Source organism: Chiloscyllium punctatum, chromosome 48 (genome assembly GCF_047496795.1).
Source record: "Chiloscyllium punctatum isolate Juve2018m chromosome 48, sChiPun1.3, whole genome shotgun sequence".
In the NCBI taxonomy this organism is placed as follows: domain Eukaryota; kingdom Metazoa; phylum Chordata; class Chondrichthyes; order Orectolobiformes; family Hemiscylliidae; genus Chiloscyllium; species Chiloscyllium punctatum.
The window spans coordinates 59,574,986-59,601,185 of record NC_092786.1 but is presented as its reverse complement, the minus strand read 5'-3'; the positions used below and the strand labels follow the sequence as shown (position 1 = coordinate 59,601,185).

The 26,200-nt window shown below is 44.0% G+C and overlaps 1 protein-coding gene across 1 annotated transcript in view; it reads left to right on the top strand.

The window, feature by feature from the left end:
• Positions 1-26,200, top strand: part of map2k1 (mitogen-activated protein kinase kinase 1) — a 61,306-nt gene that overhangs the window by 20,827 nt on the left and 14,279 nt on the right. The window contains exons 2-5 of the mRNA XM_072565373.1: positions 18,662-18,872; positions 20,663-20,809; positions 22,023-22,100; positions 23,454-23,505. Of these exons, the coding sequence (XP_072421474.1) occupies positions 18,662-18,872; positions 20,663-20,809; positions 22,023-22,100; positions 23,454-23,505 (488 nt within the window). The remainder of the gene's footprint in view (positions 1-18,661; positions 18,873-20,662; positions 20,810-22,022; positions 22,101-23,453; positions 23,506-26,200) is intronic.

Here is a 26,200-nt window from a genome sequence, read left to right as displayed (position 1 = left end):
GCATCCTTTATCTGTTCCAAATCCATATACCAGATACTGCATCAAGAATTTTTTCCACTTATTGACTTGATTGATATTCTTTGTCACCCAAAATCAGGGCCACTAGGCTACATGCCATTGTTCAGATTTAAAATGCTGGAGTGTAATTTCATTGGAAGGCACTTCATGGAAATGATTAAGACAGTAAACAGGCAGGGAACACAACCTTTATCAGGACTCTAGATGATGGAAGATTAAAATTCTTTTGACAATAAAAAGTTGTTTTGGTAATAAACATTTGATGATTTGTATCTAATCTTGAGAAGTCGCAGAGAGAGTTGGTGCAGTGATCATGTAATGAGATCAGAGATGCAGGCCACTGCTCCAGAGACATGTTTGAATCCCATGGCTGTTGGTGAAATTAGAATTCAGTGAAAGCTAGAATGAAAAGTTAGTCTAATGGTGACCAATTGTCATGAAAACCCATCTGGTTCACTAATGCTCTTTAGGGAAGGAAATCTGCTATCCTACCTGGTCTGGCCAACATGAGTCTCCAGACCAAAAATAATGTGGTTGACTGTTAACTGCTCTCTGGCCAATTAGGGACGGACAATAACAGCTGGCTTTGCCAGCAATGCCAACATCCTGTGAATAAATAAATAAAGAAACAGGTGGGAATCAATGCCGCAAATTGGTACAATATGCCATTGTTCCAGGATGTAGTTCCAGGCTGGCTTCAGCTACCTGGACTGTCAGCTATGGAATTCTCTCTCGTTCTCCCCCCCCACCGCCTGCAATTTGTATAAGACACCTCTCAAAAGAGACTTCCTTGACCATCCTTTTGGTATCTTGCCCTAATCTAGTTCAGTACCAGATTATTTCTGAAGGTGACGTTTGTGAAAATGCCTTGGTATGCTCCACCTTTTTTGTTAAAGGTTCTCTGGGCATTGATCTTCTTTTCCAAAATTCCTTGTAATCTGGAAGGTTCCTAGCAGATTGGAAAGTCTTCATTCAAGAAAGGAGGGAGGCAGGAAGCAGAAACATAGGCAAATTAAACTAACATCTGTCATAAGGAAGCTTTTGGGGTCCTTTATTAAGGAAGTTATACTTAGAAAATTACTATGATCAGGTAAAGTCAACTTAGCTATGTGAGATGGAAATTGTGTTTAACTAGTCTATTAGAATTTGGCAAGGTATCATTCACAGGGAGTAGAAGGAGCCAGTAAATGTGATATACTTGGATTTCCAAAAAGTGTTTGATGAAGTGTCACATCAGAGATTGCACATTGTGTAATGAGTAACATATTAGTATGCAAAAGGAACAGTTAGTTAACAGGAAGCAGAATGCAGGGTCATTCTGTGGATCAGTGGTTTACTGACCAATATCAATGATTTTGGGTGTGAGAACCAAATCTAAATTGGCTAAATTTGCCACTCTGACCAAAATAGGTCAAAAGGTAAGTCATCAAGAGGAGATTGGGAGTCTGCAGATATAGATAGTGATTGGGCAAAAATTGGCAGGTAAGTGTATAATGTGGGTTAGTGTGAACTAATTTGGTTTGGCAGGAAGAATAGAAAAGCAATGAAATATTGAAATGGGGAGAGATTGTAGAATCCTGAGATACAGGGGGATCTGGGTATCTTGCTACATGATCCACATAAAGTTAGTATACAGGCACAGCAGTTGATTAGGAAGGTTAGTGGAATGTTGCTGTTTATTTCAAGTGAAATGCCTTTTAAAAGGAAAGAAGCTTTATTCTAGCTGTATTGGTGAGACTATACCTGGAGTTCTGGATATAGTTTGGGTCTCCCTATTTGACAAAAAGGTGTATAATTGCTTTAGAAGTCATTCAGAGAAGGTTCACTCACCTCATTCTTATTATGAAGGGCTTATTTTTTTTAGAGGAAAGATTAAGTAGTTGATCTGAACCTGATTTAGGCCTGATTCCATTTGGAATTTAGAAGGTTGAGATTTGATCATATTGGGACATCTAAGACTGAATGGGTACCAGGAGGGTGTTTCCTTTCATGGGGGACATTAAATAACTTAAGGATAAGAGGTCTTTCTTCTTAAGACAGAAATTAGTTTTTTTTTTGTTGAGGATTATTAAATTGTGTGAAATATTCTTACCCAGAAGATAGTGGAGGCTCCTCCCTTAAAGGGGACTGTCCCTGGACTAGCTGCCCTATATCTAGAGAGCTGAAGGAAGAAGATGAGAGCTTTTGAGTCTGGGGCCTACTTTTGGAGTTGCAGCCTGGGCCTCAACCAGGTCCCCCAACCTCCCCTGGGAGATGAAGCCACCTGGCTCCTGGAGTGGGGGGGTGGTGGTGGGTCTACATGAGTCACCTCACCTGCAGATCTGGTAGGGTGGCTATCTTGTTGGCCCTGCATTTTCAGACTGAGATCTTGGGGGTCAGGGAGCCCATGCCAGGTCGTTTGCTTCACCTGACGGTTCGGCTGGGGGGCACGGTGCTTCACTTGGTGAACGTCTGCGCTCCCCTAGCCGGGCCGAGGCAAGCGAGCTTCTTCAGAGAAGTGTCTGCTCATCTCGCCTCCATCGAGAACCAGTGCGTTGTCCTCAAGGGCGGGGACCACAGCAGTGCCCGCACTGGTTGGGCGTCGGGCAGGAGGTTGGGGGACTTGGTCAAGTCCTTCGACCTGGTGGAATCTCCATCCCGACTTCATCGCCTTCATCTTCGTGAGGCCTGGGGTCAGAGCGTCCAGAATCGACCACCTGTACGTTTCGCGGGCGTACGCCTCCTGTTTTCCGAAGGCCTCCACACGGCAGGTGTCGTACACGGACCATCACCTGGTGTGGGCGGAACTCCTTCCGTTCGGCGCCAGGCTCGGCTCCGCGTACTGGCACTTTAACAACCTGCTGCTGGAGGACGAGCGGTTCCGGGACTCGTTTCGTCGTTTCTGGGCCGGCTGGAGAAGGAAGCGGGGAAGCTTCCCCTCCCTGAGGCTATGGTGGGACGTGGGCAAGGCTCACGTCCGCGTATTCTGTCAGGAGTACGCGAGGGGGTCGACCAAGAGGCGGAAATCCAGGATCGTGGAGTTGGAGAGGGAGATGCTCGACCTGGAGTCACGCCTCGGTCAGCCCGACGCGGACCCGGCCCTGCGCGGGGGGTACGAAGGGAAGAAGGCCGCGCTCCGGGACCTGCAGCTCGTCGGGGCTCGGGGCGCGTACGTGAGGTCGCGGATCCAGCTCCTTCAGGACCTGGACCGCGGCTCCCCCTTCTTCTACTCGCTGGAAAAAAGGCGCGGCACCCGTCAGCAGCTCCTTGTGCTGCTGGCCGACGACGGGTCCCTCGTCTCGGATCCGGAGGGCGTCAGGGCCCACGTCCGAAACTATTACACGGCTCTGTTCTCTCCGGATCCGTCCAGCGAGGACGCTCGCAGAGTTCTGTGGGAGGACCTGCCGCAGCTCGGCCCGGAGGACGCCGGAAGGCTCGACGCTCCCGTCACTTTAGAGGAGCTGACCGGCGCCCTCGACCGGCTCTCGAGGGGCAAAACCCCGGGGCTGGACGGGCTGACTGTGGAGTTCTTCAGGGCATTCTGGGAAGTTCTCGGGAACGAGTACGCACAGGTCCTGGGGGAGTGTCTAAATGCCGGACAGCTGCCCCTTTCCTGGCGCAGGGCGGTCATCGTCCTGCTGCCAAAGAAGGGGGACCTTCGTTCCTTAAAGAACGGGCATCCAGTCTCCGTCCTCAGCACGGACTATGAAATCTTGGCCAGGGTGTTGTCGTCTTGCCTGGTCTCCGTGCTGGCCCACATGATTCACCCGGACCAGTCCTACACGGTCCCGGGCCGGAGGATACACGACAACGTCCACCTGGTCCGAGACCTGATCCATTTCTGTCGACGGGCTGGTCTGCCGAGCGCCTTCCTGTCTCTCGACCAGGAGAAGGCGTTCGACAGGGTCGATCACGAGTACCTGCTCGGGACTCTGCGGGCATTCAGGTTCGGGACGCGGTTCGTCGCCCGGATCCGACTTTTGTACGCCGCCGCAGAGTGTCTGGTTAAAGTTAACGGGTCCCTGACGGCGCCCCTTCGCTTCGGGAGAGGAGTGCATCAAGGCTGCCCCCTGTCCGGCCAGCTGTATTCCCTGTGCGTGGAGCCTTTCCTGCGCCTCTTGTGGAGGAGGTTGTCGGGGCTGGTTCTGCGCGGCGCGGGCACGGGGGTGGTCCTCTCGGCCTACGCCGACAACGTGCTCCTCACTTTCACCGACCCGGCTGACCTGGGGAAGATGCGCGAGTGCCAGGCCGTGTACTCGGTGGCGTCTTCCGCCAGGATCAACTGGGCCAAATGCTCCAGACTACTGGTCGGTCCGTGGCGGGTGGACTCTCTGCCGGAGGAGTTACGGGGGTTCAGCTGGAGTACCACCCATCTCCTCTACCTGGGGGTCTACCTCAGCCCGGCTGAGGAATCCTGGCCGGCCAACTGGCAGGAGCTGGAGGCCAAAGTCTCGGCTCGCCTAGGCCGCTGGACAGGACTGCTCCGAGTGCTATCTTACAGGAGTCGAGTGCTGGTCATAAACCAGCTGGTGGCCGCCATGCTGTGGTACCGGCTGGTCACTTTGGTCCCTCCTCCTGGCTTTGTCACTGACATCCAGAGAACGTTGGTCGACTTCTTCTGGGACAAAAAGATGCACTGGGTCGCCGCGCAGGTTCTGAGTCTCCCTATTGAGGAGGGCGGTCAGTCGCTGGTGTGCGTCCGCACCCAGGTCGCGATGTTCCGCCTTCAGACCTTGCGGCGATACCTTTACGTCGAGCCTCCTCCTAGGTGGTGCGCCCTGGCGACGTATTTTTTCCGCCAGGTGCGTAACCTCAACTACGACACGCAGCTCCTGTTCGTCGACCGTGACGGTTTGGAGGTCGCCCTCAAGACGCTGCCTGTCTTTTACCAGGACCTGATCACTGTCTGGAACATGGTCGAATCGCGTCGCGCCTACCCTCCGGCTGGAGTAGCGGTTGTTGTCAGGGAGCCGTTGCTCAGGAATCCGCACCTCCGTACTCGCGGGTTCGAGTGGCTGTCGGAGGGGAGGGCCGTGGCGGCGAGGGCGACCAGGGTCGGGGACGTGCTGGGTGCCGGGGGCCTGGGCTGGACGCTGCCGCAGGACATAGCGAGCAGGGCAGCGGTAGACGTCCGGTACGTGGCCACCGCCATCCGACGCCTTAAAACGGCGGTGCTCGGACCCGACGTAGTGCACCGGTTGGAGGACGCTCAGGTGTGCGGTGGGATCCCGTCCGCGCTCACCCCGGCCCGGACGGAATTTCACATTGGCCCCAGGGTCCCGTACTTCCCGCGGGAGCCTGTGCCCCACAACCTGAGCCGCCTCCGGAATTTTAATTTTTGTTCCCTTCCGGGGGTAAAAAGGAGGGCCCTATATAGACTGCTGAACACCGTCCACCTCTTCTCCCTCATCCACCGTCCGGACACACCTTGGCGTGCCCATTTGCCACCGGGCGGTGGGGATCCCCAGTGGAGGTGTCTCTACACGGGAGTCCTCCCCCTTTCTCTCGGGGATCTGGGGTGGAGGGTACTGCACGCAGCAGTCCCCTGCAACCGCAGATTGCGGTGGTTCACGGACTCCCAGCCCAACTGCTTGTTCTGTGGAGTCCGTGGACCATGTATATATTGGGTGTGGGTGCTTGCACTCTTTTTTTTGATTTTTCTCAAAAACCTCCTCCTCTGCTTTTTGGTTGCACTTCAGTCCCACGCTCCTGATCTTCGGGCACCCGGTACGGAGGAGGGAGGGCAGGTCTGAAGACCTCCTCGTGGGTCTGCTCCTGGGCCTGGCCAAACTGGCCATCAACAGGTCCAGGCAGTGGGCTGTGGGGAGTGGGGGGGGGGTCATTAGGGCCAACTGCCTGCCCCACTTCCGTGGTTACGTTAGGGCCTGGGTGTCCTTGGAGAAGGAGCATGCACTGTCCACCAACATCCCTGGAGTTGTTCAGGGAGAGGTGGGCGCAGCAGGGAGTGAAGTGCATTATTTCCCCCTCCAACTCTATTTTGATTTAGTCCCTACCCTCCCCTTCACTGTTTTGATCACACAGCATTGCCCTTTTGTGAAGGGCGGTGCTTGTCACTGGCCACTCGGGTGTTTTCCTATCTTCTTGGTGGTGGAAATTGAATAAAGATTCGTGCGCCTTGTGTCTCCCACCTGCGCACACACCATGGGTGCTGGGGAGAAAAATAAAGCAGTATCGCAGTTAGGCGGTAGTGTGGGGGGGAGAAAAAATATAACCTCAAGGTTCACTGGCCCCCTGTGTGTTTTCCTATTGAGAGTTGGATCAGTGTGTGTGTGTGCGCGCATGTGCAAGGACTCTCCTCCTTGAAGGGGTCTGAGAGGAAGGGGACTGTCCCTGGACCAGCTGACCCAAAAAAAACCTCAAGGTGTGCAGAAGTATTTTAACAGCTACTGGATTACATTTTTTTTAAATCCACTCAAGGGATGTGGGTGGTCACTGGTTGAACCAGTATTTTCATTGCCTTTGAGATGGTGGTGAGCTGCCTTCTTGAACCGCTGCAGCCCATCTGTTGATATATGATCAATGCTGTAATGTAACACCCTTAGCTAGTTTTGTGGGAATTCTGCCTTTCTGAAACCTGCATCAGCTGCTCCCAATTCAGCAAACCACTGGCCCAAATCAAAACAAATTCCTGAAGGATGTTTGGATGCATCCCACATAGACATTGGAGTTGTTTGTGGCCAGCATCCTATCCAATTAAAACTGATCCAAGAACACAGCATATTTTTAATAATTGAAGGCATTTTAGCCAGAATGAACAGACCTATTAGTTGCAACTTTGCAAAACAAATCAAAGTGAACTAGATGCAGCCTGTTAGTGGATTGTGATATACTGTATGCAAATTATTCAGTTCTGTGTTTGGCAAACAATGCAACAGAATATTTAATTAATATTCTTTTTTGTACCATCCTATTAGTTATGCTAATAAGAAGTCACTCAAATCCAACTCCGGTTCCAGCAAATTATTTTACATATGAAAGACTTCACACAGTAAGAAATAGAACATTTAGTCACTGATAAGCAAGAAAAAGTCTTTCTGTTCCTTTTGAGAGAGAATTCAAAAAGCAAATTAAAATGCAAATTTATTTAATTATTTTTGTAGTTTTTGTTCCAGCCTGTGTTGGTTTCTCTGATTTTGTAGCGTTTTCCACTGTCAAAGGACCTCCTTCCAACCTCTCGCACTTGTCGCTATGACTCTCGCTGTGAGGAAGGGGAGATCAGAAGATCACTTGGAGACCTGGCAGCGCTCGCTTGCCTAAATGATTCACTTTGTAGCAGTGATTCAGTGTTCATAGCTGTGTTATTGAGAGGAAAATATGGGTCTGTATCCCACTGTAAGGATGTGAGCATTGTCTTTGGCTGACAGTTCCAACATGATAATGAGGGATTAGCGAGTTTTGAGAAGATTTGTAGCTCAGGTTGAGGTTCTGGGGTGGTTCCTGTGTTGGAAGCATCTTCTTTACAGCAAATTGTTAAACTGAAGGCTATCTACCCTCAAGGAATAATGTATAAGAACCCACAGCACTATCTGTAGAACAACAGGATTCACACCAGTTTTCAGCATGAGCACAGTGAAAAAGGATGCATCCATCTCTTTTCTGTTACTGTTCTAAGGGAGTCAACAATGCAGGATCCAGTTACCCAGACTGTAGTGTGACTTTAGATGGGCTTATGGGTTCTGCCTTGTCTGTGGCTGTAATGAAAGCCAGCCTCTGCCTCTTTATTACTCTCACAGACAATCGTACACGCACTCAGCTTTCCACAGTCATCCTTCCTGTATAGTCACAGACCTCATTTCCTTAAGGCATTCCACATCCATTCTGAGGAATGTTAAACTTGTGTAACGCCCAATCTTGAAAGCGTATGGCTGCACAGTCCAATACTGATCGCTCAGTTGCTGGAAGGCTGTTTCACAGTGCAGAGTGACCCAAATTGTGCATGTTCTATTCCTGCTGAGGTTACTGTGAAGGACCTTCCTTCTCAAACTCTCCCTTTGCTTGAGGTGTGGTGACCCTCACGTTAAACTCACTATCAGCCACCTGTCCCTGTGTGAGAGCAGACCTCGGACTATGGCAACTTTCCCTACATCTCACTTTTTGTTGATGTTTGCTTTTTGTATGAATCTTTGCATTCTTTTTATTTAAAAAAAATTGGCAGCCCTGTGCGAATATGTTCAGTGGCTAACCAACCCAGTTACCACCGATTTGAAATAAAAAAAACTGTTAAGGGTCTATCAAGCCAGATTTCATTCTGTGATCTGACTTGTCCAATATTACAATTAGCTGGGGATATCTGTTATTGCTAATGGGGTGGTAACATTGCAATTTGAATTCTTTTAATGGACTTGTCAGCTCAATGAAATATTGTTTCTCTCATTGCACACTCAGTCCATGATCTGCTTTATTTTCCCTGTCCTGAAGGTTCTGACTCTCACTGGGGTTTATTTCCACAGAACCCAGAACGCTTCTCCACATCTGAAAGTGGGAAACTCTGGACAGAACAAAGGTCCTTCAGTACTGCACGAGTGCCAGCCTGGAATTTGTGGTTATGCCTCTGGAATAGGGCTTGTACTCTCAACTTACTGGCTTAGAAATGTGGGTGCCACTTGATGAGCCAGGGCCAATACCCCTGACAGCACTGTAGGGTTCACCTCTCAGTTAGTAAATGTAGGAGAGACATAGAGTGGTTGATTCTGAAAAACCCTGTTAAATATGGAGAGGGCACGTTCACAAGAGGAAACCTCTAATGGGAAGGAGGTGAAAGGAATGTGTGTGGAGTAGTATGGTGCCAGATGAGTGATTTTATAAGAACTTCCCACTCACCGTGGTCAAACCCCTGACAGGGGTTTATCCTGTCCAGTGCTGGTAATGGTCTTTATATATACATAGCTGCCTTGCCAGTTGGAAATGTCAGTGTTTAATGCAATGACTATTTCTGAAGTATGGTGACTGTTGTGCAATGATGCTGTTCTTACTGAAATCCATAAACATTTGGATGTGATTGCCACAACGTAATCTGAGGAATTCCTGTGAATGTCATCGTTTATAACCATCAGCTCAACCCCAGGCTTGTATCCATATTTTAAACTCTTCTGTTATTTGAATTTTGTGTTCAGAAATGTGAAGAATGTTGGCACTGGGGAAAGAGCTCGTCCAGTTTTGAATAACCAATGTAAAGAACTGAGTTAGTTTGATATGAAGTAAAGGACTCTAATCACTACCCAACAAGCACCTCTAGTTCAGCCCTGAGAACCACCCTCTAAGTGACAAATCTGGCCTCAGTTGGTGGCACCATCAGTCCTGAGTTCAAGTCCCATACTAGAAATGTAAGCTCAAAATCTCTAGGCTAACATTTCGGTCCAGTACTGAAGGAGTGCTGCACTGTTGCAGGTGCCATGTTAGGAACAGAATAGGCCATTCAGCATTTTGAGCCTGCTCCATCATTGAAAATGATCATAGCTGAACAAACACTTTTAATGCTTTTTACCCACACTATTCCCAAAACCCTTGATGTCATTCGTAATCAGAAATTTATCACACTCCTACTGTACTCAAGACTGAGTTTCCACAGCCCTCTAGGGTAGAACATTCCAAAGACTCACCACCGTTTTAATGAAAAGTTTTATCTTCATCTTGGTCTTAAATTGCATCCATATTATTTTTAAATATTTCCCTGGTCCTAGTTTCTCTAACCAGGGAAACATCTGCATCTACTCTGCCTATCCCTTTAAGTTGCAATTAGGTTCTTCAAAACTCGAGAGAAATTTTTAGTCATTCCTGAGATGTGGGCATCGCTGGCTGGGTCCAACACTTCATTACCCATGAGGTAGTTAAGATTAACAATATGGCAGTGAGTCCAGATTCAAATGTAGGCCAACCAGGTAACACCAACTTTCATTCCTAAAAGGGCATTTATTGAGCCAGATGGGTTTTCACTATAATTGACAGTGGTTACGTGGTTGACATTAGTCTAATTCCAGATTTTATTGAATTTGGACTTCCCTATCTGCTAAGATATGATTCTCACCTGGGTTCTGGAAAACTAATTCAGTTATGTAACCACTATGTCACTACCTCTCAGTTTGCCAATTTCTCCCCATAGCACAGCCCCACCATCCTAAGAACACAAGTCTGGTGAACTTTGCACTTCTGCAATGCCGATAATGTAAGGAGACCAAAACTGCACACCTGACCGCAGGTGCAGTCCACCAAGCTTCTATACAGTTGAAACAAGACTCAACTCTTGCAATAGAGGCTACTGTTCTAAATAGCTTGCTGTATTTGCATAGAAGCCTTTCGTGACTTACTGTTGACCACTCTTGTGTCAATTTGTCCATCAATACTTTCCTATCTCTTACCATTTAAAGAAATACTTTGTACATCTTGTACCAAAGTGGATAACCTCATGTTTTTCCGTTATAATTGATCTGCCATGTTCTTGTCTACTCACTAAACCTGACCAAATCCTCTTGAAGCTGCTTTATTTCTTCCTCAAATACACATTCCCACTAAACTTAGTATAAATCTCATATTTAGAAATGTTACATTTTTGCCCCCATGTACAATTCATTGATGTATATTGTGAACAGCTGGGGCCCAGTCACTGATCCTTACAATATCCCATTAGTCACAGTCTGCCACGTGACAAAGACTAGTTTATTCTTACTATTTTCTGCCTCTTGGTTAATCCTTGATCTAAGCCAGTATTTTACCTCCCATCCCATGTGCTTTAATTTTGCTAAGCAGGCTCCTGTAGGGGACTGTATCAAGGTCTTCTGAAAATCCAACTATATTGTATCTATCAATTTGCCTTTAACAATTCTAATCATAACATTCTCAAAAAAACCCCCCAGAGTTTGTTAAACATGATTTCTCATTCATAATTTATGCCATGTTCAATCAGTTTGGTCTTTTCCTACTAATGAAGTAAGGCTAACAGGGCTGTAGTTCCCCATTTTTTTTTCTCTTGTTCTCTTAAGTAGAAGCTAATGTTTTCTGATCTTCAGGAATGATTCCAGAATTTATAGAAGTTTGGAAGACGTAGACTACTGACACCCTCCTTCAACACTCTCTCTCTCAACCCGGGCTATATCAACTTCTTAGCCACATTAATTTCTCCAGTATGATCTCATACTAATTTCCTTCACTCATCAATCTACCTAATCACTTGGGATTCTTAATTTTAGGAAATTTCATGTATTCTTCTCAGTGATACAAGTCACAAAAAGTAATTTGAATTAGAATCCCTACAAGTGTGGAAACACTTCGGCTGAACAAGTCCACATTGACCCTCTGAAGAGTAACCTGCCCAGACCCATACCCCTACCCTGTATTTACCCCTGACTAATGCACCTAGCCTACACATCCCTGACCACCTACAGGCAATTTAGCGTTGCCAATTCACCAAACCTGCACATCTTTGGATTGTGTGAGGAAACTGGAACACCCAGAGGAAACCCATGCAGACACTGGGAGAATGTGCAAACTCCACACACAGTTGCCCGATGCTGGAATCGAACCCGGGTCCCTCATGCTGTGAGGCAGCAGTGCTAACCACTGAGCTGCCCGTAATCATTTACTTTCTATGCCATTTCTCTATTCTCTATTACAAATTCTAGCGTCTATGCCTGTAATAAACCCACATTCACCTTGACAAAACATTTCCTTTTTACATATCTAAGAAGGCTCTTAAGGTCCTTTTTTTTTTGCTCCATTGCATTCACTTTCATTCAATGCTCCCTTTTTCCTTTTTTTTTGTTTTTTTTTGTCTCTTTCCCCCCCCCCACCCCCCGCTGTTTTTTTTTTAAATGTCCCTAATCTTGTACAATTCTTAACTAACTTTCTCAGTCACAGTTGACTGACCTTTTGAGTAGTTTTGCACCTTGAAGAAATGTATAGTTGTAAGCTATGTAATAATTCTTTAAAGACTATCCATTGCGTGGGTATAGTCATACCTCTTTAATGTATTTTCCCAATTATGCCTCATGCCTTAATTCCTTTTATTTAAATTTAACACCCTTACTATTTCACTATCAAATTCTGGATTAGTGGTGCTGGAAGAGCACAGCAGTTCAGGCAGCATCCAAGGAGCTTCGAAATCGACGTTTCGGGCAAAAGCCCTTCATCAGGAATCAACTGTACCTTATTTACCTTATTTCACTATCAAACCTAGTGTTTTACGTTCTCATTGTGACCACTCATTCCTAATAACTATTTTATCACAAGATTAATAATTAGCCCTTTATAATTACAGAACATTAGATCTAAAATAATCTGATTTGCAGTTGATTCCTCAACATGCTATTCTGGAAAACCTCTCTGAATATACACTCAAGAAATTGGTCCTTCACAGCTTTAGTAAGACCAGTGTCGAAGTAGGCCATTCAGTCCATCAAATCTGCTCTGCCATTCAATGGCTATTCTAATTATCCACTTTGCCTTTTCCCTGTAACCCAAGATTACCTTATTGATTTGATAAAAAAACTCTCTATATCAATCTTGAATTATTCTAATGGACCAGCCTTGACATCCGTCTGTGGGAAAGAATGTGGTACAGATTCACAACTGAAATGCAATTCCTCCTCCTCTGTAGCCTCCTTAATTGGTTTACCCAATCTATATGCTGACTGAAGTCATCCATGATTACAGTGTTGTCCATGCTACAGGTTTCTCTCATATCCTGATTAATGCCATGACCCTCAAGGTCTCTACTATTTGGTTGCCTATGAATGACTCCAACAAAGATCAGCTGCTATTGCAGTTCCATCTAAATCAGATTCCGCACATTTGTTCTTCCACCTCGAGACCCTCCCTTACTAATGTTCTAATCCTGTTCCATATTATTCAGCACAAAACTGCACCACCTTTTCCTTGTTGTCTGTTATTCTTAAACGTTAAATATACTTGAATATTTAGTTCCCAGTCCTGGTCACCATGCAGGCAGTTAGATTGGAACTGCATACCTCTATTTGTGGCTTTCAATCTATCTTGTGCCCTTAATTTTGTCTTTTGACCTCATTATGCTTTTAAGACATAGTTAATACTTTGCTTTATGTCTCCTTTTTGCAGCTTTTCTGTTTCCTTTTACCAACTTTACTTCCTTCCAATCTGGTTTACCCCCTAGGTTTTCATGCCCCTGACAAACTGGTTTAAAACCCTCCCCAACACTTACAAATTTACCTGTCCCAGAACCAATCCCAATTCCTGAGAACTCTGTCCTCCCTAATACACCAGTTCTCCAGCCAGATGTCAATCAATCATTCTTCTTCCTACCCTCACTTGCATGGCACACTGGGAGTAATCCTGAGATTACTGTTTATATCCTGCTTTTTAATTTCCTTCCTAACTTGTGAAAGTCTTTTTTTTCAGGACATCATCCATCTTCCTACTGATGTTGGACCATGACTTATGGCTGATTCCTCTCCCCCAGAAGGATGCCTGTAGCCACCACATGACATCCTTGACCCTAGCTCCAGGAAGCTAGCATTCCATCCTAGACTGACTTTTTGTGTTGCAGAAGCACCGGTCTGATTTTAGCTCTATTGCCATTCCATTCCTCCTGTACCTCTGAAAACTAGTTGTTATTCTTAAATTAAGTCTGAACATACTAAAGAAACTTAGTTTGCTTTACTTGCATTAACTATATTTTCCCTCTATTATTTGGTTTTATTTTGACTTGATTTTAACTGTGCCCATTTTATTACAGAAATCTATTTATAAATGATACATTTATCACCTTTTAAGCTTCTCCTCAGTCAATGCAGTTATCATTTTCTGGTATTGACACGTTTAGATTTCATAGCCCAGAGTAAAGGTGCCCCCTCCTCATCTGGCTGACTCTTTTCCCAGAAGGTGAGTGAAGGCCTGAGCCTCACCCTCCTTTTCTACTGCCCAAGAAGAAGTGTCTCCTGTGGGTTCAGCTATCTTGCCTTCCGGAAAAGTCTGGATCATCTTCCATCCAGTACCTTTTGGGTCTTTTGGATGACACATTAAACCAAACCCATTCTGGCCTCACAAGGGAGACTATTGAACAAGGGAGGCATTTTGAACAAGAGCCTAGAGAGTTATCCCTTTGGTTCCTGACCAATATTTAACCTGCATCCCTAAAACAAATTAACCAGCCAATCCCTCATTGCTGTTGTGGGATCTTGCTGTGTGCACATTAGCTGCTACAATTCCTACATAACAACAGTAACCACATTTAAAGTACTTTATTGTCCAACTCATCTATAGTAAAGACACATTAGTGATGGAAATACTTGATTTTCCTGTGTGGCTTCAGCAGAATTACACTGTCCATTCTGCAGGCTGAGCCCAGCTAACAAATTACAATTCTGTGGACGCAGGCTGTACAATCTGACTTCATCATAAAACAACAATTGCAGCAATAGTTTACACTTACTGAGTACCCAAAACATTATAAATATCCGAAGGAATTTCACAAAAATGCTGTAATATTTTATACTAAGTTATATCAGGGCTTATCAGAACTGATGATGAAAATCTTGATCAAGGTAGTGATTTTTAGATAGCCTCTTAAAGGAGGAGTGAAGAATAAAGGCCAGTAGTGGGAGAAGGCTTACTTAGCTTCAGAATAGAACCTGTACCCTCGCAAGTGTATGTGTGTCCGTACCCCAGTAAGAGACAGTCTGTGTGTGACCCGTACCCCAGTGAGAGTCGGTGTAGGTGTGTGTATGTGTGAGACTCATTCCACAGTCAGAATCAGACTGTATGTGTCTGTGTGTGAGATCCATACCCAGTGAGTGTGTGTGTGTGTGTGAGAGAGAGAGACTCATACCCTGCTGAGTTTGAAATCTGGAACTCTCTGAATTGTTGGGGGTGAGTGGTAAAAATTATTTGTAAGAGAAAGCACAATAATATAATGTAATCAGTGAGCAAAATGACTGACTGAGTCAAGGGAATGTGGAGAAATAAACGAATCACTTCCTCTGGGATACATTGATAAATTTACTGAGCTGCTGCAGGGTTGCAACAATGAAGCCAGGAATTCCTGAGTCAGTCATTCCCTGTCCTCTGGCCGATCAATACAAATGATAAATAATGGATTTGGTTTTCAAAATGCTTTTCCGATCATGTGGTCCAGTTACAGTTGTCTGAAATAGTTACCCCTGCTGTACTCTAAGGTTTAATATCGGTAATGTCAGTAGACAAACTCGCTGATTTATCTCTTATGTACCTTTGTATTCCCTTGGAGAGAAGAGAAAAGGGAAGGTTTAATAGTTTTCAAAATTATGAAGTGACTGGAGAAAATAGGGAGAAACTGTGTCCTCATTCAACAATGAATCGGCACAGACATAATGTAACTTGTACAAGGAGCAAATGCGATGTGTAAAATAAAGCCATTTCTACACAACCAGGAGTTAGGGTCTGGAAGTAAGATGGAGGCAGGTTTTGTTGAGGAATCCAAGAGGGCATTAGATGGTTATTTAAATAGAAACAATATTCAGGGTAACGGGCCCCAGGAGATTGGCACTAAGTCATAGAGCTCACTGGTACAGACATAGTAGGCTGAACAGGCTCCTCTCTACACCGTAATAATTCCCTGATTCTGTCTTTAGGATGTTTAAACTAGTTAAGGCTTGTACCAGTTAAAATTGACTCTTGGTAAAATAGCAGACTGAGAAAGATAAATGAGCAGATTATGCACAAACATCAATAATATTCAGTCCAACAGATTTTAGGTTTGAAGGATATAAGCGGATCATCAGGCTGACCAGTCTATAGTTCCCTGGCTTTTCCTTACCAACTTTCCTAAATAAAAACACTACATTAGCCAACCTCCAGTCTTCTGGCACCTCACACCTTGGCTGTTGATATAAATATCTCAGCAAGGGGCCTAGCAATCTCTTCCCTAGCTTCCCACAGAGTTCTTGGATACACATCAGGTGACAGGGCTTCATCTCCCTTATGCATTTTTAGTCCTTCAGTACCTTGTGTTCTGTAATACAGACACTTCTCACGACATCACTATTTACTACTTCAAGTTCCCTAGCTTCCATGTCCTTCTCCACAGTGAATACTGACACAAAATATTTGTTTAGCGTCTCACCCATCTCCACACACAGACGGCCTCATTGATCTTTAGGGGACCGTATACTCTCTAAAGTTAGCTTCTTGCCCTAAATATTTTTGTAGAATCTTTTTTTGAATTCTCCTACTTGTCAAAGCTATCTCCTAACCCTTTTTTTTTTGCCCTTCTCATTTACTACTTCAGTATACTCCCACTACCCTTAGAGTCCTCTAGGAATTCACTTGATCCCACTGTCTGCATCCTTTTTCTTGACCAAAGTCTCAATTTTTCTAGTCATCCAGCATGTATTGTATCATGAAGTCAGTTTACCCACTGGCCTGAGTTGGATGTCTTCGGAAGGTCAATGCAGACCCATTGAACCTCTCTGCAGTGAGGGGATTCTATGAAGTGAATCGCAGGGGAAAAAAAAAATCAATGGACAGCAGAACTAGATGGCTTAGATTTTTCTTTACTTTTGTTGAACCATTTTGTTTATTGGGGCTAGAGGGAGGGGCCAGTGACCATACATTGTTTGACTGGATCAAGATTGATCCATTTGCATAATGAAGGGGCTTCTTACTTTTTGATTAATTGGGAAAGGGGAGGGGCAAGGTATTGCAATGGTAGACATGACGAATGACCAATGGTGGGAGGTGAAGGTGAGTTATTTAGATGCAAGAAGTCACATGGTGCAATTTCCCAGAATACATCCAATTTCACTTGGCAACTGTGATTTGGGAGATTTGTAAGTTTAATCTTGTCCTAGAGAATAACCCCCTCTAGGGAAATTTCAGTCATTTCCTGTGTTCAGGTTAATGATAAAATAGCAGTTGGAATTCCAGACAGCTCGATGAATCAGTTGCCGATTTTAAAGGACCCTGCCCTCAGGCAACTCCAGTTTAAAATTAGCGGAGTAGGGCAGTGACCTAAAGAGGGAAGACTACTGACCAATTACAACTCTTCCCTCAGTTCCATCTGTTTTTGGTTTGGAATGAAGTTATTCCATTCTTGAACAGGCCACAGGAGAGAACTCCATACCAGAAACCCAGTCTCTACATCACCTCTGGCCTTAAGGACTCTTATTGCAATCTTCCTTATCCTTCTCTTTACTGTTCCTGCCATGGTTAGGGCTGCCCACAGTTTTCCTGTCCCACTGCCACTAGTATCTACATTGTCTTCCTCCCCCTCTTTGGGCTGAAATTCTTGCACACTCTCACCTTTTCTGGCTCCTCGCCACCTTGCATTTTCAAAGCTAAATTGAACATTTCAATTTGCTGAGGACACGTGAGGTTGTGTTTCCCACATTTTCATTGTGACTTCACTTCAAAACGTGGCCCCGCCTGGAAAGCACTTTTGGGATTCTGAAAGAATGACCGTTCACTGAAGGAGACCATTTGGCCCTTCTAGTCTGTACCAGCTCTCCAAATAAGTGTCTCATCTTCACCCCCAGCACATGTCTCATTTCAGACAACCATCTATTATGGAAGAATAATAGAATCCCTACGGTGTGGAGAGAGGCCATTTAGCCATAGAGTCCACACCAACCCCCCGAGCATCCCACCCAGACTCACCTCCCACACTCTATCTCTGTAACCCTGCATTTCCCATGGCCAATCTACCTAATCTGTGTATCTTTAGACTGTGGGAGAAAACCGATGCAGACACTGGGAGAACATGTAAACTTTACATAGACTGTTGCCTGAGGCTGGAATCCAACCCTGGTCCTTGGTGCTGTGAGGCAGCAGTGCTAACCACTGAGCCACCATGCTGCCCATTTGAGCTCCATCTAGTTCTAGTTTGAATGCTTAACTGGAACCCTGCTTCCACTACATCGACCCTTAACTACTCACTTTTTTTTTTGTTTCTTTTGCCAATAATTTTAAATCTGTACCTTCTCATTCTTGATCCTTTTGTGAGTGGGAAATGTGTAATTAATCTGTTCTCTTGCTAAAAGAACATTAGCAGCCACACACGAGTGTGTTCAGTAACCAAATAGTAAAAAAATTAAACTATGTCTAACAAGTCAGATTTTCTCTCTGAGATGGTGTCCTGTCACTGTGTGTGAGCTTTTTTGGGAATCTAATAGAGTGAGCTGACATGACAAAGGTCAGTTCATGCTGATACAGGGTAATGGGATGGTGATTCTATTCCCAATGGAGCTAGCATCAACTCATCGCTCACTGAACTGAACTGGTTTTATGTTCTGTCACCAAACAATTAAACTATTGATCGGTCTGTTGATCCATTTACTTAGCCTTAACTATCTATACATCTCCCGTGATGTCTGTCTTTTCTATACAGATCAACTTCTCATATTCTCTGTCTGTTAAATGCTCCTCGAACAAGCGGAGTACAGATTGAAGTTTTTAAAAGTGTTTTTGTTTTTGGTCAGCACTGGATAATTGATCATCCTTTTGCAATTGAGCACCAAGATATCTGGGTGTAGCCACAGCAGGCTGCATTGATCAATCCTCCATCCCTACCCATTCAGTAACTCTTCATAAACATGAGAAATAAGGGTGTCCCCCAAACAGCAGGTACCTTATGTCTGTTTGTGGGATGATAATGCACATTGTCTGTTCAAATGTTTTCCTTTCTGTTTTGGCAACAATTTAGGACAAACCTGGAAGCTCTGCAAAAGAAGTTAGAGGAGCTTGAGTTGGATGAACAACAGCGCAAACGTTTGGAAGCATTTCTGACCCAGAAACAGAAAGTTGGCGAGTTGAAAGATGATGACTTTGAGAAGATATCGGAACTGGGAGCAGGAAATGGAGGAGTCGTTTTCAAAGTTTCTCACAAACCATCCAGCCTTATAATGGCCCGGAAGGTAAAAATCAGTTTTTCATCCTTTTCTAATCCCCTTCTCTCCCAAAGATCAATTGGGGTTTTGTTCCCTCATTGTTCAAATGTGCAGTCTAACAATGAGAGTCAGCAAACACACACACTCTCTCGTTCTCTGGCTCTCTGTCTGACACATTCACACACACGTGCATTCTCTCAGATACACATTCTGTCTTGCGCACACGCATTCTTTCGTGTGCATGTGCACAAGTGTTCTCTCGCATGTATGCATACTCATGCGCATTTGTCCCTCACACATACAATCACCAACACATTCTCATTCTTACTAACACTTGCGCTCAGTCTCTCGCACACATGCAAACACAAATATTCACACACAGGCACTCTTCCTCCTGTGCACAGCTACAAACAGACTGGATTGGACAGGATACCATCTTCAGTTTGGTCATGTTTATAATGTGCTCTCAGTGTCGGTCTGTAAATATCGCGCACACAATGTGATCACATCGTGCTGAATCTCAGCAGTTAAGAATGAAATCATTGCATCTCCTGCCTGTGGCAGCTCTTTTCCATCTTGTTCCCACAGTCCAACTTTTCCTTGTAATCCTATGAATTATTCCTTTTCAAGTAAATGTCCAATTACTCTTTGAAATTCAATGAAATCTGATTTCACCAAACTTCCAGGAACTGCACTCCAGAACCTGTGTGGAAAATTACTCTTTAGTTTTGTTGCCAGTTATTTTAAATCTCTGGCCTCTGGTGGTTGTTCCTGCTACTAAGTAGAGGAAACTGTTGGAATATTGCATGCAATTCTGGTCTCCTTCCTATTGGCAAGATGTTGTGAAACTTGAAAGGATTCAGAAAAGATTTACAAGGATGTTGCCAGGGTTGGAAGATCTGAGCTATAGGGAGCAGCTGAACAAGCTGAGGCTGTTTTCCCTGGAGCTTCGGAGGTTGAGGGGTGACCTAACAGGGGTTTACAAAATTATGAGGGACATAGATAGGATAAATAGACCAAGTCTTTTCCCTGGGGTCGGGGAATCCAGAACTAGAGGGCATAGGTTTAGGGTGAGAGGGGAAAGATATAAATGAGACCTCAGGGGCAACTTTTTCATGCAGAGGGTGGTACGTGTATGGAATGAGCTGCCAGAGGATGTGGTGGAGGCTGGTACAATTGCAACATTTAAGAGGCATTTGGATGGGTATATGAATAGGAAGGGTTTGGAGGGATATGAGCTGGGTGCTGGCAAGTGGGACTAGATTGGGTTGGGATATCTGGTCGGCACGGACAGGTTGGACCGAAGGGTCTGTTTCCATGCTGTACATCTCTGACTCTATACACTCTCTCAAAATTTCTGATCACTTTCAGTTTCTCTTAAATCTTTGTTAAACTTCCTTTGCCTAGGGGGGAAACGATCCCAATTTTTCTACTATTTCCGTAAGAGTGAAATCACTTACTCCCAGCATCATCCTGGGTGACCCTTCCTTCATATTCTTTCCAGGGCTTTCACATTCTTCTTAAAATGCTGCCCAGACTAATCAATCCAGTAGAGACTTTAGGAGAAAGATCTTAACCCAGCAAATAGTGAGAACCTGTTACCAGATAGTGGCTCAGGTGAACAACATTAATACATTTAAGGGGAAGCTGGCTAAATGCAGAGGGAGAGAGGTATGTTGATAGAAGTGGCTCATGTAGAACATGAACAACCAGAATTGGTCAGTTGGACCAAATCACTTGTATATGTGCTGTATGCAGGATATAAATATAAAAGGCTGATGAAGTGACCCAAGTTTACCTGTATCTTTTTCTTCTAGCTAATTCACCTGGAGATCAAGCCAGCTATTCGGAATCAGATAATCCGAGAATTACAGGTTCTACATGAATGTAACTCTCCATATATCGTGGGATTCTATGGAGCTTTCTACAGTGATGGAGAGATCAGCATCTGCATGGAACACATGGTACTGAAGCTAAAAGTACTTGCCATTTGAGAAAATCAAGAGCTAGAAAGAGAAAATGAGAACTTTTCAAGTCTAGCTGTAGAAGCAGCTGGGATCATTTCTATCTTTTAGCAAGAAGCCCTTGTCTCCCAAGAAGTCTCCAGTCCTTTGATCCATTGTGTATTCCACAAATTGCAGTCCTTCGTTCTTCTGGTTTTGTTCAAACAGCATCTTCGTATTTACCTCACAAATTTTCTTTAACAGATTTAATGTTTTCACAAATCTTACTGAACTTTGTTAGATCTTTCCCATTCGATCTCACTTCCTTCCTGTCTCCCTAAGGCCCAGAGTATTCACCCCATGTGCCTTTGAAAGTTGTCATTGAATTGGTTGCCTTACTGTTTTCACACAGCACACTCCAGTCCTCAGCGCACACTATTTGAGAACGTACTGACCTCGTTTGATCTCTGCTACGTTTTCTGATTAGCAAAGAAAACAGATATAAGATACAATTGGCTGGTGTGTTAGTAACCAGTTTCTATTAAATTGCCCCAAGCCGCCTCTCTGCTGCAGGGAAGCAGTCCTGGTTTCCTCTGAAGCTCCACACAACTAAGTCCCTCGTTCCTGGTACATTAGGATTGTGGGGTTTTTTCTGTAAACATTGCTAAAAAATGCTTTGCAGGCAAAACTTTTTTTTTTCTAAACAAGCGAGGATTGCAAGGTTTAAGATAATGGATTGTGCTGATTGAAATCTGACGTGACTTCTCTGTAGTCATTGACACATCGCTATCTGACAAAATCTTTACCTTCTGTAGGTTGGAGCAAGTCACCAGCAGGTGTATAGCTTTCCCACTGACACATAACAAATCTCTTCAGAAATCCCTGCCACCAGAGGTTCTGTGATGTGTGTTGCTAAAGGCAGCTGTTACAATGTAGCCACTGGGAATGAGAGGGGGGAGGGAGTTGGTATCATACAAAACATTCCATTTTTCAAAATGGAAAAGCACAGATCTTCACTGTAGACACTAGAAACCAGATTCATTAATGGAAAATTACTAATCCCAACTAAAGGCCAGCTGGAGGAGGATTCTTAATCACATTGCTTTATTGATCGTATAGTCGTTTGTTGTGACAGATGATCAATATGTTGCTAACAGCAGTGTGTCTGTGACAGTATGATGACCAGAATGTGGTGCTGTTCACACTGAGTAATTCTAACATTTCACTTTGTTAGGATGGTGGATCACTGGATCAGGTGCTTAAAAAGGCTGGAAGAATTACAGAGCAAGTCCTGGGTAAAGTGAGCATAGCTGTAAGTACAATTCATTCAGTGCAGAGATGTGATAACAGATCGACTCTGTGCAGGAGTGTCTAACCGTCTAAAAGCAGTCACATGCTGAGGTCAGTTGTAAACATGTCCATGATGGGGATGTTTAGATATTTTAGGTTCCTGTAGTTTTGGCTCTAGGTCAAACCAGCTCAATGTGACATCCTGTCTCTTTCTTTGACACTTACATCTGTGCAACAGGAATGTACTGGCGATGAAAGTGTCTGTTGTGGCTCAGAGGATAATGTCTTTTCTTCAGTTAGGTGATTAATGGTTCACTTAGAGCTGAAGATTCAAGTTGCATCAAATATGCTCATACTTCCAGTCAAGAAGTAAGAGTGCTGCAGTGTCAGAGATCTCATCTTTCAGTCGAGCTGTTAAACTGCATTCTCTTCAGTCAGATTGTGTTTTATCTACACTGTGTGGGCTGCAGTTGTTCAAGAAGACAGCTCACCACCACTTTCTCAAGGACTCTTAGGGATATGTAACAACGGTTAGCCCAATCAGTGACCTGAAAGCCCATAAATAAATAATCAAACAAAAACCTCTTAGCACTTTTTTATAAGAAATGTTGCGGATTTCTCTCTAATGTCCTGGGCCAATATTTATCCTTCAGTCAATGTCACAAGACCTAGATGGTTTGGCTGTTATCACATTTGCTGTTCATGGGAACTTGCTGTGTACAAATTGACTCCGATGTTGATTAGATTAAAACGGTAACTACACTTCACATGCATTTGATTGGCTGTAAGGTGCTTTGGGACATGGTGAAACTTTTATAGATTTTGCAGAAATTTAAATGCCCCCTTATCTTTGTCTTTGTACAATGGTCCCAGTGAGTTGAAGGATTTTGTTTTATGACAATGGAGGTGTTCTCCCACAGCGTGGTAAAGATATGTCCAGGAAGTGTGCAAGGTAATGAGATTTCTATTACATCATTGATTGGTTTCCTGGAGCCATAGCCAATGGAGAGCCAGAGCCAGATAGAACTTCCAGTGGAGTTCATTGGTGAGGATAGTTTAAGCTAACCTTCACAAACATGATGGAATTCCAATTTGAATTTGTACATTCCATTGTAATTTTCATATGTTCATGTTTGCTGTATCCATTTTAAACTAGAAATATCTAGTGTAAACTTGTCACCTTGTAATTACACTTTGCTTTTCAATTTCCCTGCTTACTGGAGGGCCACCATTGGCAGCAAAGTGAAGAAACAGATAGCTAGTGAATGCAGATGTAAGATAGTTAATGCATTTTAGATATAAACAGATAGGCTTGTTCCTGGCATGTCCTTTGAAGAAAATCATGCTGTTTAAAAGACAATTACAATCTTTGCAGGTGAACAAGGGATTGGCATATCTGCGAGAGAAACACAAGATCATGCACCGAGGTATTTGTTGTCTTAAATGCTGTTTCCTTGTGTATACTGTATCATTTGCCTGACCCGCGGAATTCTATGGTATAAAAGGGTCCTGACATTCAAACTTGATGTAAATTAGTCCCGTACCCAATCTTCTGCATTGTGTTTGCCTAATTGAAATAGCATCAGGTACATTTGACTGTGTGAGCAGCTCAATCCCACACAATCGCAGCTGTGCTGATTTACTTTGTCTCACGGAACCATTTCCGAGCACTTGTTTCATGCAGAAAACAATATTCACCATGTTGCTATGTCAGCTGTCTGATCATAAATACAAAATGCTAGTTTGCATTAGTAGAGAACCTGTTATGTGGGAAATTATCCCAAGGTGCTTTAGAGGAGCATTAATAAATAACAACATTTTGATCCTGAGCCACATAAGGAGGGACTAGGCTGGCTGAGGTTGGTTTTAGGGAACATCCCAAAGAGGAGGGTGGTTAGGAAGAGGTTTGTCGAGGTGAAATTGAGAGCTCTGGGTCCGGGTAGCTAAAGGCACAGCTGCCAGTGTTGAAGTGGAAGAAATGCTCGATATGTAGCTGTCCCCACAAGATAGTGTGCAGTTGCCTTGGGGCTGGATTTCTGGTAAAATGAATCCACTTTCCTCTATATTAGCTTCATCTTGCTATTTCTCTGTAACCCTTGACCTGAAAGGAATTGCTGACAATATATTAATGTCCATATAAATGCCATCTGACAGTCTGCTGAGACTTTGTTGCAACTGTTTTCCTACATTAAATTGTAAAGGAATGAAAAGGATCAACGGATTATTACGGTGCAGAAGGCGTCTATTTGGACCCATGTGTCTGCTCCAACTCTTCAAATGAACATTAATACTTCATGCCAATCTTTTGCTTTTATCCCCCTTACGCTTGTGCACTATTTCTTTCCAAATAATTATCCAGTGCCTCTTGAATGCTTTGACTGTACCTGCCTCCAGCACATTTCCAACCAGTGCCTTCTATTACCCTAACTACTGGCTCTATGAAAAAGGTTTTTCCTTGCATCATCTTTTGTTATTTTTGCACATCACTTTAGATCTATGGCCCCTCATTGTTTTGCTTTTGTGCATGGGAACATTTCCCCCATCTACTTTGACCAGCGCACTCTCCATTTTAAAAATATCTTATCAAATCTCCTGACCTCCTTTTTCTCTGAAAGGAGAATGGTCCCCAATTCTTCAATCTATCCTCATATCTGGAGTTTCATATTCCTGGAACCATTCTTGTAAATTGCATTTCCAGAGTCTGCAAGCATTCACATCTTTCCTATGACCCCATGCACAACACAGTTCTCCACATGAAATCTAACCACTGTCTTGCTCTAGTATTCTATGCCCACTAATAAAACTGAGGACATTGTGTGCTTTTATTAACTGCTCTCTCCATCTGTTCTGCTGCCTTCAATAGTCTGTGCACTTGTACACCCAGTTCCCTCTGCTCCTCTGCACATGTACACCCAGCTCCCTCTGCTCCTCTACCCCTGCTTTTCTTTCTGACCAAAGTGCATCAGCTAACACTTCTGTGTGCATTGAACTTCATCTGCTACCTATCTGCCCAACTTGCCAATGTCCTTTTTTGGAGTTCCATTCTCTCCTCTTCACAGTTTACAATTTTTCTAAATTTTGTGTCATCTGCAAACTTTGAAATTGTCTCCTATGTACCAAAATCCATATCAATATTTTATATCAGGAATAGATCAGGTCATTAGCACGATATGTGGAATGAACTTCCAGAGGAAGTGGTGGATGTGGGTAAGTTACAATTTTAAGACATTTAGGAAGTATGTGAATAAGTGTTTTTGGAGGGATTTCATATTCAGGAGCAGTCAGGTGGGTTAGTTTAGTTTTGGGATTATGGTTGTCATGGAGAAAATCCAGGACAAATCTTCCTCTAACCTGAAATCTGTTACCTGTCACTCGGCCAGTTTTGTCTCCCCATTGCCTTTGTCACTTTTATGCCATGACCTCTTAGTTTCCACACAGGTCAGTTGTGTTTTTTAATCATTCACGGAATGTGGTTGTCATTGGCTGGGCCAGCATTTATTGCATGTCCCTAATTGCCCTTGAAAAGGTGATATATTAAACACCTGGAAATCTCAAACAAAAACAGTGATGGAGAAACTCAGCAGATCTGGCAGCATCTATAGAAAGAAAAACAGAATTAATATTTTCAGTCCAGTATTAGAAATTGAAGTAATTGGTGAAGAGTGATATCTAGCTGATAGTGAGGTAGGCGACGGGGGTAGGCTTGATTGCAAAGTCAGGGTTGGATTGGAGAGTGTAGTAAGTTCAGAGGAAGATAGGTTATAATGAGGGAGGGGAGCAGAAATCTAGTTAGTAGATTGAATCAAAATATGGAATCTGTTTAGCTTATAACCAGGAACAGGGAAATCCATGGATACAGTGTTCAGACTAAAATGTTTTACTTGCAAGACATCATTATAACCTGTACCTTCAAATTCTTTGAGTCACATAGAACCAAAAGCTCACCACCAGCTTTTATTTTCAAACAAAATACTCCATATTTACTTTCCATCTTCTTCCAAACATTTTGAATCCCTTGCTGCTGCCTGCAGTCTATGATTCACAAGTTCCTTGTTTGTGCACCTTCAGCTCAGAGTCCACATGCTCCTTCTTGCTCTCTAATTAAACAGTCAGTGTTCATTC